General features: G+C 45.9%; 1 protein-coding gene and 1 pseudogene across 4 annotated transcripts in view; one reads left to right on the top strand and one right to left on the bottom strand.

The window, feature by feature from the left end:
* Positions 1–17821, bottom strand: part of LOC308569592 (protein O-linked-mannose beta-1,4-N-acetylglucosaminyltransferase 2 pseudogene) — an 89443-nt pseudogene that overhangs the window by 45889 nt on the left and 25733 nt on the right. The gene's annotated exons all lie outside the window — the stretch shown is intronic.
* Positions 1–17821, top strand: part of CCDC13 (coiled-coil domain containing 13) — a 34951-nt gene that overhangs the window by 6721 nt on the left and 10409 nt on the right. For all 3 annotated transcript variants that reach the window (XM_081163593.1, XM_081163591.1, XM_081163592.1), the window contains exons 3-13: positions 188–336; positions 530–672; positions 2459–2539; positions 4739–4849; positions 6053–6157; positions 8380–8544; positions 10666–10842; positions 12111–12317; positions 14669–14793; positions 16560–16634; positions 17257–17385. In XM_081163593.1, coding sequence (XP_081019719.1) covers positions 188–336; positions 530–672; positions 2459–2539; positions 4739–4849; positions 6053–6157; positions 8380–8544; positions 10666–10842; positions 12111–12317; positions 14669–14793; positions 16560–16634; positions 17257–17385 — 1467 coding nt within the window. The remainder of the gene's footprint in view (positions 1–187; positions 337–529; positions 673–2458; positions 2540–4738; positions 4850–6052; positions 6158–8379; positions 8545–10665; positions 10843–12110; positions 12318–14668; positions 14794–16559; positions 16635–17256; positions 17386–17821) is intronic.

Genomic DNA, 17821 nt, shown 5'->3' with positions numbered 1-17821 from the left:
CTGACCGTAGCTTTTGCCTGGCCCAACCCCAGACTTGGAAGGGCTTGAGGGGCAAAACCCAGTTTCTGAAGGGTGTTCAATGGTCTCACTATGTGCCTCTTCATAAAAGGGACATCTAAAGAAAAAGTGCTCTGGGCTTCCTATCTCCCCCAATAGCTGTTCTATATTTTCTGCCCCCCGCCCCCAGGTTACTTGAAAATGAAAACGACCAGCTCCAGCAGCAGCTTCGAGAGACTGTAGATGAAAACGGCCGGCTGCACAAGGTGCTCAAGGAGCGAGACTTTGAAATCAAGCAGCTGCACAAGAAGATTGAGGAAGAGAGGCTGGCGCTGCTGGGTAAATGGAGATGCTTTGCATACGCCTGCCATTGTCTGTGCAATCTATTTGCAGGCTCCCTCGCCTTCTACCAGGGCCCGGCCCACCCATGAGGCAAAGTGAGGTGACCGCCTCAGGCGGCAGGGTCCACAGGGCTAGCGGATCTGGCCTCCAAGGCCATTGCATCGCCCACTGTCGCTGCTTCTTTCCGTAGGGACCTCGGGCGTCCCGGGAGACGTGGCGGCCACGAAAATAGTGGAATTGGCGAAGCAGAACCGGCACATGACTGCGGAGTTTGAGAAGGAGAAAACGAAAGTGAAGCAGCTCAACAACAGAATCAAGGAGCTGGAAAAAGAGGTGAGGCCTCTGTTTCTGCTGAGAAGGATAATAATAATAATAATTGTTGGTACTAAAGGGTTAAGAGGTAACAAGTCGCTCTAATCACTGAGCAGCTGGAAGTCATTAAGCATCCAGGAATGTGAGTTAGTTTGTATAAATAGTCAGTTCACCCGTGTGTTCTCGGCTGCTCTCTCCCCCCCCCCCCCCGTGTTTGCTGATATGAGTTAAGTTTAGAGTAACGTTTTCTTTATGCCGGAGATAAAAGCATGTGTGCTTTATCACCAGGGTTTTTCTTTTGTAAATAAGGTTTTTTCCTGAGTTCCAAAGTGCTTGCTCCAGGATTCTTCCTTGAAATGTACTGACTCTCCTGCCTCCTTCAACCGCTGCACGAAATTCTCTGCTGAGATAGGATTTATGGCGTTGGAAGCGCACTGGACGTTTACTTAACATTAAACTAATTAAAGTTTAATGGATAATAATAATAATAATAATAATAATAATAATAATAATAATAATACAGTGGTACATCGGGTTACATACGCTTCAGGTTACATACGCTTCAGGTTACAAACTCCGCTAACCCAGAAATAGTGCTTCAGGTTAAGAACTTTGCTTCAGGATGAGAACAGAAATTGTGCTCTGGCGGCGTGGCAGCAGCAGGAGGCCCCATTAGCTAAAGTGGTGCTTCAGGTTAAGAACAGTTTCAGGTGAAGTACGGACCTCCGGAACGAATTAAGTACGTAACCAGAGGTACCACTGTAATAATTTATTATTTATACCCCACCCATCTGGCTGGGTTTCCCCAGCCACTCTGGGCGGCTTCCAACAAAGTATTAAAATACAGTGGTCTGTTAAACATTAAAAGCTTCCCTGAACAGGGCTGCCTTCAGATGTCTTCTAAAAGTCTGGTAGTTGTTCTTCTCTTTGACATCTGGTGGGAGGGCGTTCCACAGGGCCGGTGCCACCACCGAGAAGGCCCTCTGCCTGGTTCCCTGTAGCTTTGCTTCTCGCAGGAAGGGAACCGCCAGAAGGCCCTCGGAGCTGGACCTCAGTGCATATGCCATCGCCTCGCCTCCTACCTGTCTCCTCACTCAGCAGGCAGCTAGGATCTTGCCCGTGATTTCATTTTGATCCCCTTTGCTGCTAACCCGTTTCCTATTGCCTCCCTGGTGAAATACCTCACCTTCGAGCCTCTGTCTGTGTGGCATTCCGTTCTCCTTTTTTAAAAAAAAGATTTTAGTGAATAACTCAAACAAATCAATACAACAGAGACAATAAAAATACAAAACAAAGCGCAGTACTATATCTGGTGGGGACTTAATATGATGTACTTAAGACCATAAGCTCATACCAATAACAAACTTAGTTGGTCACTAAGGTGCTACTTGAAGGAATTTCCCTTCCCTTCCCTTCCCCCTCCCCTTTTATGAAGATCACCAGCTCTGAGACCCCACAGCTAATTCTCCCCTGGCCAAAGTAGGACTAACTTAGCCATCCAGCCCTGGGCATTATCTAATGCTTATTAGATGGATTTCCCCCAAATTGATTTCTGAACTTTGAATTTTATTGTTATTCATGTTTTTATACTGTATTTTATGCTGCTTTTACAATTAAGTGTTTTAAATTTGTTGTTAGCCGCCCTGAGCCCGGTTTTTGAACCAGGAAGGGCGGGGTATAAATAAAAATTATTATTATTATTATTACTACCTACCTTGTAACTTTTCTCCTTGATCTGCTTTGTAGTTGCACTGTAAAGCTGGCGTTTATCTAATTGTGTGTATATTTGTGTGTGTATATATTCTAGATACAAATGTCAGCTCTCAAGCCCCAGTCACTTGAGGAGAAAGATAGTCAGTCTTCTCGTAAGGCAACAGAAGTGCCTCTGGTAAGAAAGAATCACTCTCTGTTCTCAACGTAGTAACGATAAGGCCTTTAAAGCAGGAATGGGGAATCTAATGTATGGTTACCAGATTTTTTTCAATGAATCCAGGGACACTCTTTTTCTTTTTTTGGAAGCTGAGTAGCAACAGTAGTGGGGAATGGTGAGGCAAAAGACACAAGCACACATTTGTTGTTGTTGTTTAGTCGTTTAGTCGTGTCCGACTCTTTGTGACCCCCTGGACCAGAGCACGCCAGGCACTCCTGTCTTCCACTGCCTCCCGCAGTTTGGTCAAACTCATGCTGGTAGCTTTGAGAACACTGTCCCACCATCTCGTCCTCCATCGTCCCCTTCTCCTTGTGCCCTCCATCTTTCCCAACATCAGGGTCTTTTCCAGGGAGTCTTCTCTTCTCATGAGGTGGCCAAAGTATAGGAGCCTCAGCTTCAGGATCTGTCCTTCCAGGGAGCACTCAGGGCTGATTGCCTTCAGAATGGAGAGGTTGGATCTTCTTGCAGTCCATGGGACTCTCAAGAGTCTCCTCCAGCACCTTAATTCAAAAGCATCCATTCTCCGGCAATCAGCCTTCTTTAAGGTCCAGCTCTCACTTCCATACATCACTACTGGGAAAACCATGGCTTTAACTATACGGACCTTTGTTGGCAAGGTGATGTCTCTGCTTTTCAAGATGCTGTCTAGGTTTGCCATCGCCTTTCTCCCAAGGAGCAGGCTTCTTTTAATTTGGTGACTGCTGTCACAAGCACACATACATATTGTATAAAGGTTCAAAGCCCTTCTTTCGCACCCTGTGAAACATAAATGTGCAGTTTTTTGGTTTTTTTTTAAAAAAGTGAGCAACTCCTGAAGCCAAGGCAGAGCCAAATGCACTACTAGGCTGGCTCTGGGCTGCTGAGGCTGCCACTTCCACGTTTCCAGGGGACACATTTGCAAATCTGGGGACATTCCAGGGACGGAATTTGACCGGGGACAGATTTACAAATCCTGGGACTGTCCCTGGGAACTAGGGATGTCTGGTAATCGTAATCTAATCCAGGCGTTTCAATGGTAGAACATCTGCCTTTGGGATTTCCCCCAGACCACACCCCCTTCTCCCAAGCCCCACCCCTCACTGACTTTACTTCCCACCCTCCTTGAGCGTCCCTCCCCCCCCCCCCCCGCTGGAATGTGACCTTGAGCTCTGATAACATTCCTCTTCAGCCAGGCCTTTGGCTGATGAATATCCTACTGCCTTTCAAATATGCTTGTGGGAAGGAGTGTTAATAATAATAATAATAATTTTTACTTATACCCCGCCCTCCTCAGCCAAGGCCGGGCTCAGGGCGGCTCACAAGCAATAATAAAAACAAGTTGAATGAATACAACTTAAAAACAAGATTAAAATACATTAAAATATTGAAACATTAAAATATTAAAATGCAGCCTCATCACAGGAGGAGAAAGGAAAAAGGAAAGAGGGGGAGGGAATCAAACTGGCTCCAAGCCAAAGGCCAGGTGGAACAACTCTGTCTTACAGGCCCTGCGGAAAGAAATCAGATCCTGAAGGGCCCTGGTCCCATGAGGCAGAGCGTTCCACCAGGCCGGGGCCAGTGTTGAAAAGGCCCTGGCTCTGGTAGAGGCTAATCTAACTTCCTGTTTTAACTTTTAATTTTGTGTTTTTATCTTGTGAACTACCCTGAGATAGAATCATAGAATCTTAGAGTTGGAATAGTCCAGCCACCTGCAATGCAGGGATCTCAGCTAAAGCATCCATGACTGATGGCTATCCAACCTCTGCTTTAACACCTCCAAGGAGGGAGAGTTCACCACCTTTCATGGTGGATCTTCAGATATAATTGGTGGTGTATAAATGTAAATACAGTGGCACCTCAGAAGTCGAACCAAATTCATACCGGAAGTCCGTTCGACTTCCGAAAACATTCGGAAACCAAGGCGCAGCTTCTGATTGGCTGCAGGAAGCTCCTGCAGCCAACCGGAAGCCGTGTCGGACGTTCGGGTTCTAAAAAACGTTTGCAAACCAGAACACTCACTTCTGGGTTTGCGGTGTTTGGGAGCCAAAACGTTCGACTCGCAAGGCGTTCGGGATCCGGGGTCCGACTGTAAATAAATAAACAAACAATGCCTTGTAACGTGCCATTTGTTCTTTATCTGTACTAATCGAAAAACACCTCTTTCTCCTGAATCTCAAGAGCCCAGAGATGAAAGCCTTGCAAGAAAAGTTAACAGCAGCCAACTTGAAAGTGTCTGAATTTCGCAACCAGCTCCAGACCACAAAGCAGGAACTGAAGATGACGCAGAAGGTAGGGTCTTCTGTTAGTTTGCATTTCTTAGTTCAGTAAGTATTGATCTGATGTGTAGAGATTCCATAACTCTAAGCATCCCGTTGCTTTTTCCCACTAGAGATGTTCATGATGCTTGGGCCTAACAGTTACAGACATCCAACAAGCAATTCAGATCAGTGAGATCACCCTCACTGACCCACCCCTAAGGTCACTTTCAGGGTATACATTATCTGCCAGTATTAGTTGTCCTCTCCTTGAACAGGGGGCCGCGGGTGGCGCTGTGCATTAAACCACAAAGCCTAGGACTTGCCGATCAGAAGGTCGGCGATTCGAATCCACGCCACGGGGTGAGCTCCTGTTGCTCGGTCCCTGCTCCTGCCAACCTAGCATTTCGAAAGCACATCAAAGTGCAAGTAGATAAATAGGTACCACTCCGGCGGGAAGGTAAACGGCGTTTCCGTGCACTGCTCTGGTTCGCCAGAAGCGGCTTTGTCATGCTGGCCACATGACCCGGAAGCTGTACGCCGGCTCCCTTGGCAAATAAAGTGAGATGAGCACCACAACCCGAGTTGGCCATGACTGGACCTAATGGTCAGGGGTCCCTTTACCTTTACCTTGAACACTGGAGGTGTCCTGGGCTGATTTAGTGACGTATGTGGCAGCAGGAGCTGAAGAAACAGAACAGCTGTCCTGGGGCAGCAGGTACTTCAGATTTTTCTGGAGTGACTTTGCCTCAGCTGTGTTCCTGGGTTGTTTGTAGCAGCCTGGCAAAACGACTCACAAAACTGCTGTGTGAAAATGCCATTTCAATTATTTTAACAGAAAAATTGAGTATAAATAATAAGCTTTAAAAACATGGAGCCAGAAGCTAATTGGGCTCCTCTTATGGTCTTAAGAAAGATTTTGGAAAAGGCACTTTCTGCAACACGTTAGCTAAGAACTTGAACGTGGGTTTGCTTATTTTCTCCTCCTGCCCGGTCCATTTTCCTTTTGTGTCGTGTCTTTTTCGATTGTCAGCCTGATAGCAGGGACTGTCCTTTACACACACACACACACACACACACACACACACACACACTATATTTTTAGGCTGCTTTGAGGACCTTTATTTCGCTGAAGAGCAAGGTTTTTTTAAAAGGTTAAATAAAATGACTGATAAATCGAAACCTTCAGCACAAAAGATTTTCCATGACATAATCACGTTCTGTATCTGGTTTTCAGCTTTTAGCCAATGAAGTTGGAGAGGACGTCAACATTCAAAATCTGTTGTCCACCCCTGGCACCTGGCGTGGGCGGGCTCAGCAGATTCTGATTCTACAAGGGAAAGTGAGTCAATTGTCTTTGTTCCCCCGCTCTTCCGAACATTGCATGGCAGAGTCGGACCGATTATTGCAGAATTTCACCAGGCCGTTTGCACACGCAGCTCTGGTCCGTTGTCAGTCGATTAGCAGGGTTGCAGAGCGCATGCCTTGCATGCAAAAAGTTCCCCGTTCAATCCCTGGTACGTATCTCCAGGTAGGTCTGAGAGGACCCTCCTCCGAAACTTTGGATAGCAGGTGCCTGTTGTAAATTCATAGAATCCTAGAGTTGGAAGAGACCACAAGGGCCATCGAGTCCAACCCCCTGCCAAGCAGGAAACACCATCAGAGCACTCCTGACATATGGTTGTCAAGCCTCTGCTTAAAGACCTCCAAAGCAGGAGACTCCACCACACTCCTTGGCAGCAAATTCCACTGTCGAACAGCTCTTACTGTCAGGAAGTTCTTCCTAATGTTTAGGTGGAATCTTCTTTCTTGTAGTTTGGATCCATTGCTCCGTGTCCGCTTCTCTGGAGCAGCAGAAAACAACCTTTCTCCCTCCTCTATGTGACATCCTTTTATATATTTGAACATGGCTATCATATCACCCCTTAACCTCCTCTTCTCCAGGCTAAACATGCCCAGCTCCCTTAGCCGTTCCTCATAAGGCATCGTTTCCAGGCCTTTGACCATTTTGGTTGCCCTCCTCTGGACACGTTCCAGTTTGTCAGTGTCCTTCTTGAACTGTGGTGCCCAGAACTGGACACAGTACTCCAGGTGAGGTCTGACCAGAGCAGAATACAGTGGCACTATTACTTCCCTTGATCTAGATGCTATACTCCTATTGATGCAGCCCAAATTGTGTTACACCAGGTGGATCAAGACAGATCCTTCTATTCCCATGCTTGCTGATCGGATTCTTAGTGGGACCCCCTCCTACCAAATAATTCAATATCTTCTCAATCCAATCCTCCTTTTTCTCACTGACCTTAAACCCTTTCATTCTATCTTCACAGTTGTTGTTGTTGTTGTTTAGTCGTGTCCTACTCTTCGTGACCCCCTGGACCAGAGCACGCCAGGCACTCCTGTCTTCCACTGCCTCCCGCAGTTTGGTCAAACTCATGCTGGTAGCTTCGAGAACACTGTCCCACCATCTCGTCCTCTATCGTCCCCTTCTCCTTGTGCCCTCCATCTTTCCCAACATCAGGGTCTTTTCCAGGGAGTCTTCTCTTCTCCTGAGGTGGCCAAAGTCTTGGAGCCTCAGCTTCAGGATCTGTCCTTCCAGTGAGCACTCAGGGCTGATTTCCTTAAGAGTGGATAGGTTTGATCTTCTTGCAGTCCATGAGACTCCCAAGAGTCTCTCAAGAGTCTTCATATCTTGAAGACTCATATCTTGAAGACTTCATATCTAGAAGATATCATATCTGTGAATATCTTCACAGTTAGATATTCTAAAATTATAATATTTTTTCAGTTTTCCCCTCCATTGGTTCACCCCTAGCTCTTCTGCGTTTTCCCAGTTACTCGCTCTAACCTGTCTGGCTGCAATTACCGTCAATTTTACCCATTTACATTCCTCTTTTGTTTTTAACTCAGTGCTGCTCAGGCTAAGAGAGCCAGTTTGGGGTAATTAAAAGGTTAAAAGTTAGATAACCATGTGGAGGGTGGAGGGTTAATGTATATAGAATTGTACATGTGGTTGAATTGAATATGTTATTATTGATTAAGTACAGTGGTGCCCCGCAAGACGAATGCCTCGCAAGACGGAAAACTCGCTAGACGAAAGAGTTTTCCGTTTTGGAGGTGCTTCGCAAAACGAATCTCCTATGGGCTTGCTTCGCAAGACGACAATGTCTTGCGAGTTCCTGCTGGGTTTTTTCCCCTCCCCCCCTTTTTCTAAGCCGCTAAGCCGCTTATCAGCTGATCCGATCAGCAGATAAGCCGCTAAAAGCCGCTAATAGCGCTAAGCCACTTATCAGCTGATCCGATCAGCAGATCGGATTCTTCTCGTCTTGCGAGGCACCACTGTTTACCCAATGTATCAGCCTGCATGGGGGGTGTAACTGTATGTGTTTTGGTTGTTGGTAATAATAACAATAACAATAACATAGTGGGACCTCTCTCCCACCCCTTTTGCACTCCTCCCATGTCAACACTGACATACACTGTTATATTAATTAATAAGTGGAGCAGTTTTCGCACAGCTAAGCAACACTTGCATTGGTGCTCATTTTCCATTTCCTCCCTCAGGTCCGGGATCTAGAGAACCAGCTGGGCCACAGCAGAAGCCGGTTGTCCGAGAGCAGCACTGAGGAAGAGGCTGTAAGCCTGGCGGACTCGAGGAAGACGTCTGCCTCAAAAAAGAACCTGCAGAGGATTCGTAGCTTGGAAAAAGAAAAGAAAGAAGCTCTAGAGGTGAGGAAGGGCTGAGAACCTTTTTGCAGGAGCCAGGGGAGCTCAGATCTGAGGCCTGGGCTTCCTGACTGTATGTATGTGTCTCAAATATATTAGAAAGTTATTCCAGTCTTTTAAAAACACTTGGTCTTCCTGATTTCTGATCTTTCCCATCAGTCTTGCCATTTCTGCATATTCCTCTCTCTCTCTCTCTCTCTATATATATATATATATAAAGTTTTTTAACATATCATTTTCAACAGTAAGTAAACATACTTTTACATCTTATTCAATTTTTTTGACATCCATCAATCCTGTCTGAAAATTTTCCAATCTAATCTCTTAGTATGCATTTCTTATTTTCCCTATCACATTTCAAACTCATAACCAATATCTCTATCTTTTTCTACTTTGTAACACTTCGTATATTTCTCCTTACAAAACATCTTGCAGTCCTACTAGCGTAATTTGTTGATTACAGTTGCTCTTCAAATAATTCATATACTTCTTCCAATCTTCTGTCAATCTCTGGTCCCGCAGGTTTTGAATCCTTCCTGTCATTTTGTCCAATTCTGCACAGTCCATTAATTTCGTCTGCCGTTCTACTTTCATCAGAATTTCTTCTTGTTTCCATTTCTGGGCTAACAATACTCTTGCCGCAGTTGTTGCATATAAAAACAATTTAACATCTTGCCTATTAATGTTCTGACCTATAATACCAAGTAAAAATGCTTCTGTTTTTTTAAAAAAATGTATATTTCAACATCTTTTTCATCTCATTATTTATCATTTCCCAGAAGTTCTTTACTTTTTTACATTCCCACCACATATGATAAAATGTTCCTTCTTTTTCTGCCATTTCTACATATTCCATCAGCTTGGTCTGCCACTCTTTTCTGGTCGGCACTTATTCTTTCCACAGTCTTTTATTTTCTTTTGGTAGTTCCACACCTATAATGCCTAACAAAAAAGCCTCTGGTTTTTTAATAAAAGTTATCTTAAACATTTCCCCCCAACTCATATCATTTCCCAGAAAGCTTTTACCACCCCATGTGACCACCACATATGATAAAACGCACTCTCTTTCAGGGCTTCCTTGTTGTTGTTGTTGTTTTTGAGACAAACACCGCTGGATTTAAGGACACAGGGCCCCATTGCTCTCTGATTCAACCATAGCCTGTGGTCCCTTGCCAGGACCTCATTCCCAGCCTAACCGACCTCACAAGGTTGTTATGTTGAGGTTGTGGACTTTCGTTCCTCCTGCAAAAAGGTTCTCAGCCTTCCGACTCACCGCTGTCCATGGAGGCACAGGTCAATTCTGTGTCCAGGGTGGCTGTTTACCAGCTCCACCTAGTATGCAGGCTGAGACCCTACCTGCCTACAGACTGTCTTGCCAGAGTGGTGCATGCTCTGGTTATCTCCCGCTTGGACTACTCCAATGCGCTCTATGTGGGGCTACCTTTGAAGGTGACCCAGAAACTGCAACTAATCCAGAATGCGGCAGCCAGACTGGGGACTGGAAGTGGCCGCCAGGACCACATAACACCAGTCCTGAGAGATCTGCATTGGCTCCCAGTACATTTCCGAGCACAATTCAAAGTGTTGGTGCTGACCTTTCAAGCCCTAAACGGCCTCAGTCCTGTATCCCTGAAGGAGCGTCTTCACCTCCATCATCCAGCCCGGACACTGAGGTCCAGCTCCGAGGGCCTTCTGGCGGTTCCCTCATTGGGAGAAGTGAGATTACAGGGAACCAGGCAGAGGGCCTTCTCGGTAGTGGTGCCCACCCTGTGGAACGCCCTCCCACCAGATGTCAAAGAGAAAAATAACTACCAGACTTTTAGAAGACATCTGAAGGGCGCCCTGTTTAGGGAAGTTTTTAATATTTAATGCTGTATTGTTTTTAACACTTGATTGGGAGCCGCCCAGAGTGGCTGGGGAAACTCAGCCAGATGGGCAGGGTATAAATAATAAATTATTATTATTATTATTATTATTATTATTATTATTATTATTATTATTATTACTATTATTCTAGGATATATTCCAACTCGAGCTCCTTAGAAAAATAGGTGGGATACATGATTAAGTAAATAAACTCCCTACCATGCCAAGTCTGACTTTCTTTTATCTGCTTAATTGCAGAAGCTTTCAGGGGAACATAACACCCTCCTGAAGGATTACGAAGAGCTGAAACAGAAATTGGACGGCTCCAAAGCTCGGAACAAAGTTTTGTCTCACGAAGTGAAAACCCTGAAGGAGCAGATCTCAACCCTCCTGGACAAAGGGAAGCATGATGACGAACTTGTTGATGCTCTGCTGGTACGATCTAGCTGTTCCACACCCCAGGGGTTTGGCAACAGCTACTGCTCAAGGCTATTTCCAATTCCAGAATGCTACCAGTATCTGCGTAGCTCAGTTGGTAGAGCGTGAGACTCTTAATCTCAGGGTCGTGGGTTCGAGCCCACGACATTGGGCAAAAGATTCCTGCATTGCAGGGGATTGGACTGTATGGCCCTCGTGGTCCCGTCCAACTCTACAATTCTAGGGTTCTAGGATTGCTGCTATATATCTTATAGGTCACTTTGGGTTTCCCTGGGCAAGATAAAGCAACTAACAAATATAATAAATCCCATTGAGAATTTGTGGGCTATATGCAAAAGTCGCCTCTGTGCTGTAGACTGTACGACTATAGAGAAGCTCATTCAGGCGCTGATTCAAGTGTGGTACAGGGATCCGAAAATCAACAGTGACTTTTCGAAACTAGTAGACTCCATGCCAAACTGTGTTCAAATGCTGCTTAAAAATAGCGGAGGTCATATCCGTTACTAATGTACGTATATGTGAGTTTTGTACAATAAACTACATTGTTTGTTTCAATTAATTTGCACAAGGGTGTACTTCATATTTACAGGGCCACCTCTCCTGGTCTGCCCCGCAGAGGACCTTAAGGTCCATGAATAATCATAGTTTAGAGGTCCCGGGCCCTAAGGAAGTCAGATTATCCTCCACCAGGGCCAGGGCCTTCTCAGTGATGGCTCCGACCTGGTGGAATGCTCTGTCCCAGGAGACCAGGGCCCTGTAGGATTTAACTTCCTTCCACAGGGCTATTCCACCTGGCTTTCAATGTGAACTTAGCCTGATCTTTTATTCCCCTTCCTTCTCTCCCCTCCCCTTTTTATGAAGATTACCCGCTCTGGGATCCCACAGCTAATTCTCCTCTGGTCTCCTCGTTGGCCCAAATAGGACTAATTTAGCCAGCTAGCCCTGGGGATCATCTAATGTTTATTGGATGGATTTTCCCCCTAAATTGATTTTTGAATTCTGAATTTATAGTTATTCATGTTTTATACTGTATTTTATGCTGTTTTTTGTTGTATCAGTTAAGTGTTTTAAATTTGTTGTTAGCCGCCCTGAGCCCGGTTTTCAGAAAGGGTGGGGTATAAATAAAAAATTATTATTATTATTATTATTATTATTATTATTATTATTATTATTATTATTATTATTACCTTTAGGGGTCAAACGCCACCTTCACCTGTGTCTAATGATGCATGTGTGCCAACCCCGTGCCTTTTCCGCTCCCCCAGAGCCAGCAGAAGGAGATGCAAGCAATCTTGAAGAACCTGAGTCAGCAGGACGAGAGGACCAAGGAATCTCACCAGAACCTGGAGCAGCAGCTGAGCGTGGAGGTCCAGAAGCAAAACTGCCTCATCGAGCAGCTCAAGCAGATGGTGGCCGAGAGAGAGGCCAGGGTGAAAGAGCTGGAGGAGGAGGTCCAGCAGTTCGCTTCGCAGGTAAACCAGATCGGATCGCTTAATACCACAGAGCAAGCCGGCCAGTAAATCACACAGTTCAAATACGGAGTTAACTACAGTGGTGCCTCGCAAGACGAAAAGAATCCGTTCTGTGATTCTCTTAGTCTAGCGGTTTTTTTTCGTCTTGCGAAGCAAGCCCATTGACGGATTAGCGGATTAGCGCTATTAGCGGCTTTTAGCGGCTTATCTGCTGATCGGATCAGCTGATAAGCAGCTTAGCGCTATTAGCGGCTTTTAGCTGCTTTTAGCGGCTTATCTGCTGATCGGATCAGCTGATAAGCGGCTTAGCGCTATTAGCGGCTTTTAGCTGCTATTAGCGGCTTATCTGTTGATCGGATCAGCTGATAAGTGGCTTAGCGGCTTAGAAAAAGGGTGGAGGAGGGGGGAAAAACCAGCAGGAACTCGCAAGACATTGTCGTCTTGCGAAGCAAGCCCATAGGAGATTCGTTTTGCGAAGCACCTCCAAAACGGAAAACTCTTTCGTCTAGCGAGTTTTCCATCTTGCGAGGCATTCGTCTTGCGGGGCACCACTGTATTAGCGAAACACGATCTTCACAGCCTTGGCTGAGTTTCTGGCTTAATGAGCACAGCAGCTTGTGGAAATTACAGGCCGGTTGGTTTTATGTCTGTCCCAGGAAAACTGGTAGAAAGTATTGTGGAATATACAGTAACCAAGTACAGTCGTACCTTGGAAGTCGAATGGAAGTCTCTTCGACTTCCAAAACATTCGGAAAACAAAGCGCAACTTCTGATTGGCTGCAGGAAGCTCATACAGCCAACCGGAAGCTGCAGAAGCCCCCTCGGACGTTGGGCTTCCAAAAACAGTTTGCAAACCGGAACAGTCACTTTCGGGTTTGCGGCGTTTGGGAGCCAAAACGTTCGAGAACTAAGCTGTTCAAAAACCAAGGTACAACTGTGGTACCTTGGTTTAAGAACAGCTTAGTTTATGAACAACTTGGATTAAGAACACTGCAAACCCAGAAGTTGGTGTTTTGGTTTGTGAACTTTGCCTTGGAAGCAGAACATGTTCCTCTTCCTGTTGAGTGTAAATTGAGTCCCCCACTGCTCTGGGAAAGCACACCTTGGTTTAAGAATGCTTTGGTTTAAGAATGGACTTCTGGAACAGATTACGTTCATAAACCAAGGTACCACTGTATAGAAGAACAAGCCTTGTTGAAGCAGCCAGCATGGCTTCTGCAAGGGCAAGTCCTGTCTCACAAACCTATTAGCTTTCTTAGAGAGCGTTAACAGGCATAAAGACAAAGGTGAATGGCAATACCTAGGTGTGCTTGAATGCAGATTGCTGATTCAGTGAGGACTGTGTCTCTCAATGGTTAGCATTAGGGTGAGGCAAGCTAGCTTTGTTGTTTTCTGTTTTGCAATTACCAAAGGTATCTCTACACCATGTGCCTTTTCTTAACTGGCTTTTATTGGTATTGGGTTTTTCTGAATAAAGGTATTGTATTTATCCTGATGTGGGTTCTGAATCTGGCTGTTTGATTCTATGCTACTGAGTACCGTATTTTTCACTCTATAAGACGCACCAGACCACAAGACGCACCTAGTTTTTGGAGGAGGAAAACGGAAAAAAATATATATTCTGAATCTCAGAAGCCAGAACAGCAAGAGGGATCGCTGCACAGCGAAAGCAGCAATCCCTCTTGCTGTTCTGGCTTCTGGGATAGCTGCGCAGCCTGCATTCACTCCATAAGACGCACACACATTTCCCCTTACTTTTTAGGAGGGGAAAAGTGGGTCTTATAGAGCAAAAAATACGGTAAATTGCAAGAAAAGACAGTGAGTGGCCTGTTTGGCTCTTGTCTTTGTGAATCCCAAGGATGTCCAAAAGCAGCCTGTGTTTCTGCTGGCAGGTGCAGTGGTTAGATTAAATGAGGAGGGAGAGAACCATGTACACCACTTTGAGTCCCTTTAAGGAAAAAAATTGGAGGGATATAAATGCAATAAATAATACTGGTACTGCCTGGTAGGATTGGTTTTCCACCTGCTCATTTTTCAAACAGGATTCCTCACACCAAAGGAATTCCGGTGATGTTTAGGTCTAAGGATACTCGAGAGAGAGAGAATCCATTACTTGGTGGCAGCAGTGGGATGAAAAAATCCTTTCCACAAACAGACTCTGGTTGGGTTGCCAATGGGCCTGTGATAACATGTTGTGGATGTGACTGTTGTCTAGGAAATGGGATGGGGAAAAAATGGGACATTTGAAACCATCCAAGGGGATGAAAGCAAAGAGGAGATGGGGAGTGGGGAATCGACCTCGTTGCGCTCAAAATGTGTAAAGTCTGACTTGGTTGATGTCTTTATGCCAGCACCATCGAAAAGAGGAAAGCAGTCCAGACTCACTTTCTACCCTGTCAGCCGAGTCTTTAGAAGAAGGAAATGGTTCCTCAGGATCCCGGAGGGATGACCTCGTTGGAAGTAATAGCTCTGCGAGGTAAAAAACACTTTTAAATCCTCAGTTTATATGAATACAGCTGCCTGTTAGAATAAAGTGTTCAGAGGACTCTGGCAGTTTGGTCACAGTTTGTGGAAATTGCTTTAGGAGCTAGGCATTTGTCATGGTCCCCCAAAAAGGACTATTGGGGCAGCCACACTTATTTTGCAAGCCTACTGTGCAGCTTTGGGACGCAGGTGGCACTGTGGGTTAAACCACAGAGCCTAGGACTTGCCGATCAGAAGGTCGGCGGTTCAAATCCCTGCGACGGGGTGAGCTCCCATTGCTCGGTCCCTGCTCCCGTCAACCTAGCAGTTTGAAAGCACGTCAAAGTGCAAGTAGATAAATAGGTACCACTCCAGTGGGAAGGTAAACGGCATTTCCGTGCGCTGCTCTGGTTCGCCAGAAGTGGCTTAGTCATGCTGGCCACATGACCCAGAAGCTGTGTCCATTAGCCTAGTTCTCACTGAGACAGATAATCCTGTTTGAGGGAACATACCAATTCTGCTGCTTTGAGACTTTTGTGATCAGGCGGGCCTTAATACCAACAAATATCAGTGCACATAGAAAACTTACACGTCAGAGAGAGATTATCGCCTTGACGTTCCTATATTTCACGTGCAATAAATCCTTTTGCACTAGAGCAGCATTTGCTTTGACAACCTACCCCCAGCTGTACTCTGCAGTGGTACATTCCAGACGCAAGCTTTCTGCCTCAGTGAGAGAACTAAGTTGTAGGTAAAGGTAAAGGGACCCCTGACCATTAGGTCCAGTCCTGGCCAACTCTGGGGTTGCAACGCTCATCTCACTTTATTGGCCAAGGGATCCGGCGTTTGCTTCCGGGTCATGTGGCTAGCATGACTAAGCCGCTTCTGGCGAACCAGAGCAGCGCACGGAAACGCCGTTTACCTTCCCGCCGGAGTGGTACCTATTTATCTACTTGCACTTTGCCGTGCTTTCAAGCTGCTAGGTTGGCAGGAGCAGGGACTGAGCAACGGGAGTTCACCCCATCGCGGGGATTCAAACCGCCGACCTTCTGATCGGCAAGTCCTAGGCTCTGTGGTTTATCCCACAGCACCACCCGTGTCCCTAAGTTGTAGGTATCCTGCCACAATTTGTCACATCAGAAGAGTTTTGGTTTAATAATAAGTTTATAATTTGTACCCCACCCATTTGACTGGGTTGCCCCAGCCACTCTGGGCGGCTTCTAGCGTCTGTGAAAACATAATATAACATCAAACATTAAAAGACTTCCTATACAGGGCTGCCTTCAGACGTCTTCTAAAAGTTGTGTAGTCAGTGTATAGTCTCGGCACAGTATACCTGAAGGAGCGTCTTCACCCCCATCCTTCTGCCCTGACACTGAGGTCCAGCTCCGAGGGCCTTCTGGCGGTTCCCTCCCTGCGAGAAGCCAAGTTACAGGGAACCAGGCAGAGGGCCTTCTTGGTGGTGGCACCCACCCTGTGGAACGCCCTCCCATCAGCTGTCAAGGAAATAAGCAACTATCTGACTTTTAGAAGACACCTGAAGGCAGCCCTATTTAGAGGAGTTTTTAATGACTGATGTTTTAATGTATTATTATTATTATTATTATTATTATTATTATTATTATTATTATTAGTCGCAGCAGCATCTGTGAACCGGCAGGGCTTCAGAGCCTTCTGCCCACTCCCCAGATATGTGGCATCGTGCGCAGATGTTGGAAGATGGGCAAGCTAAGCACGCAGGCTGTTGCTGAGATGTTTGCAATTCTTTGCCTTCCCCAGGATGGTGTCTAAGATGGGTCACACCCTCGTGGACTCCGTGGCGACCTCATTCCCAACCACTGTCTCTCCTGGGAGGTATGTGGCAGCTATCGGGAGTTGGCTGAACCTCTTATCTTCTTCTTCTTCTTCTTTGGCGACCACTTATGGAGTAAGATTGTCTTTCATAAACACAGTTTTAACAGTGGGTCCGTAAGTGACTGTGGAGGCCAATTCTGGATCCAAACGTCCTTCCACAGTGGGGACATTGGTTTCCAGGCTGGAGTTGATCACGGTGTGGATTTGCCAAGCGTGGCTTCCTCTTAGCATGTTTCTCCCTTGCGTCCTGAGTTCGAGTGTCTTCAAAGCCCATGACACCTTTGGTAAAGGCTGTTCTCCAACTGGAGCACTCGCAGGCCAGTGTTTCCCAGTTGTCAGTGTTTATACTACCTTTTTTGAAATTTGCCTAGAGACAGTCTTTAAACCTCTTTACGCATTACGCTTTCCATTTTTAAGTTGGGAATAGAGTAGTTGCTTTGGAAGACGACAATCAGGCATCTGCACAACATGACCAGTCCAATGAAGTGGATGTTGAAGAATCATTGCTTCAATGCTGGTTATCTTTGCTTCTTCCAGTACACTGGTATATCGGGATTCCCTTCTCCCTCCCTTACCAACTCAGGTCCTTTTTTCTCCTTTTCTGCTTTTGTCTCCTTTTTAGGATTGTTGAGCCAGATAATCTGGACATGAAAACCGTGAAGATCCAGATTGCAGAGTACAAGGCCCTGGGACAAGCCGCTGAAGCAGAAAGGGGCAAGCTGATAGAAATGGTCAACATCCTGCAGAAAAGGTGAGCACATAACATTATAGCACCTTGAAGCAGGCTCCTGCTCTCCCCTTTCCCAAGTCTCCCTTGCCTTGGAAAACCAAGGAAATGTAAGGCAGTTTTCTTCTTCTTTTGCAATTTGAAAAAAATAAAGTCGGGAAGAACTGTAAGGCATAAATAAGAAGAGCCTGTGACTTCTGGATCCGGGATTCTTTAGTTGTGATTCCTGCATTGCAGGAGGTAAAGGTAAAGGGACCCCTGACCATTAGGTCCAGTCGCGGACGACTCTGGGGTTGCGGCGCTCATCTCGCTTTACTGGCAGAGGGAGCCGGCGTACAGCTTCCGGGTCATGTGGCCAGCAGGACTAAGCCGCTTCTGGAGAACCAGAGCAGCACATAGAAACGCCGTTTACCTTCCAGCCGGAGCGGTACCTATTTATCTACTTGCACTTGACGTGCTT

This window comes from Podarcis bocagei (genome assembly GCF_964188305.1).
Source record: "Podarcis bocagei genome assembly, chromosome: 12".
NCBI classification, from domain to species: domain Eukaryota; kingdom Metazoa; phylum Chordata; class Lepidosauria; order Squamata; family Lacertidae; genus Podarcis; species Podarcis bocagei.
Note: the sequence above shows the minus strand (reverse complement) of the source record. Positions and strands in the feature narration are given on the sequence as shown.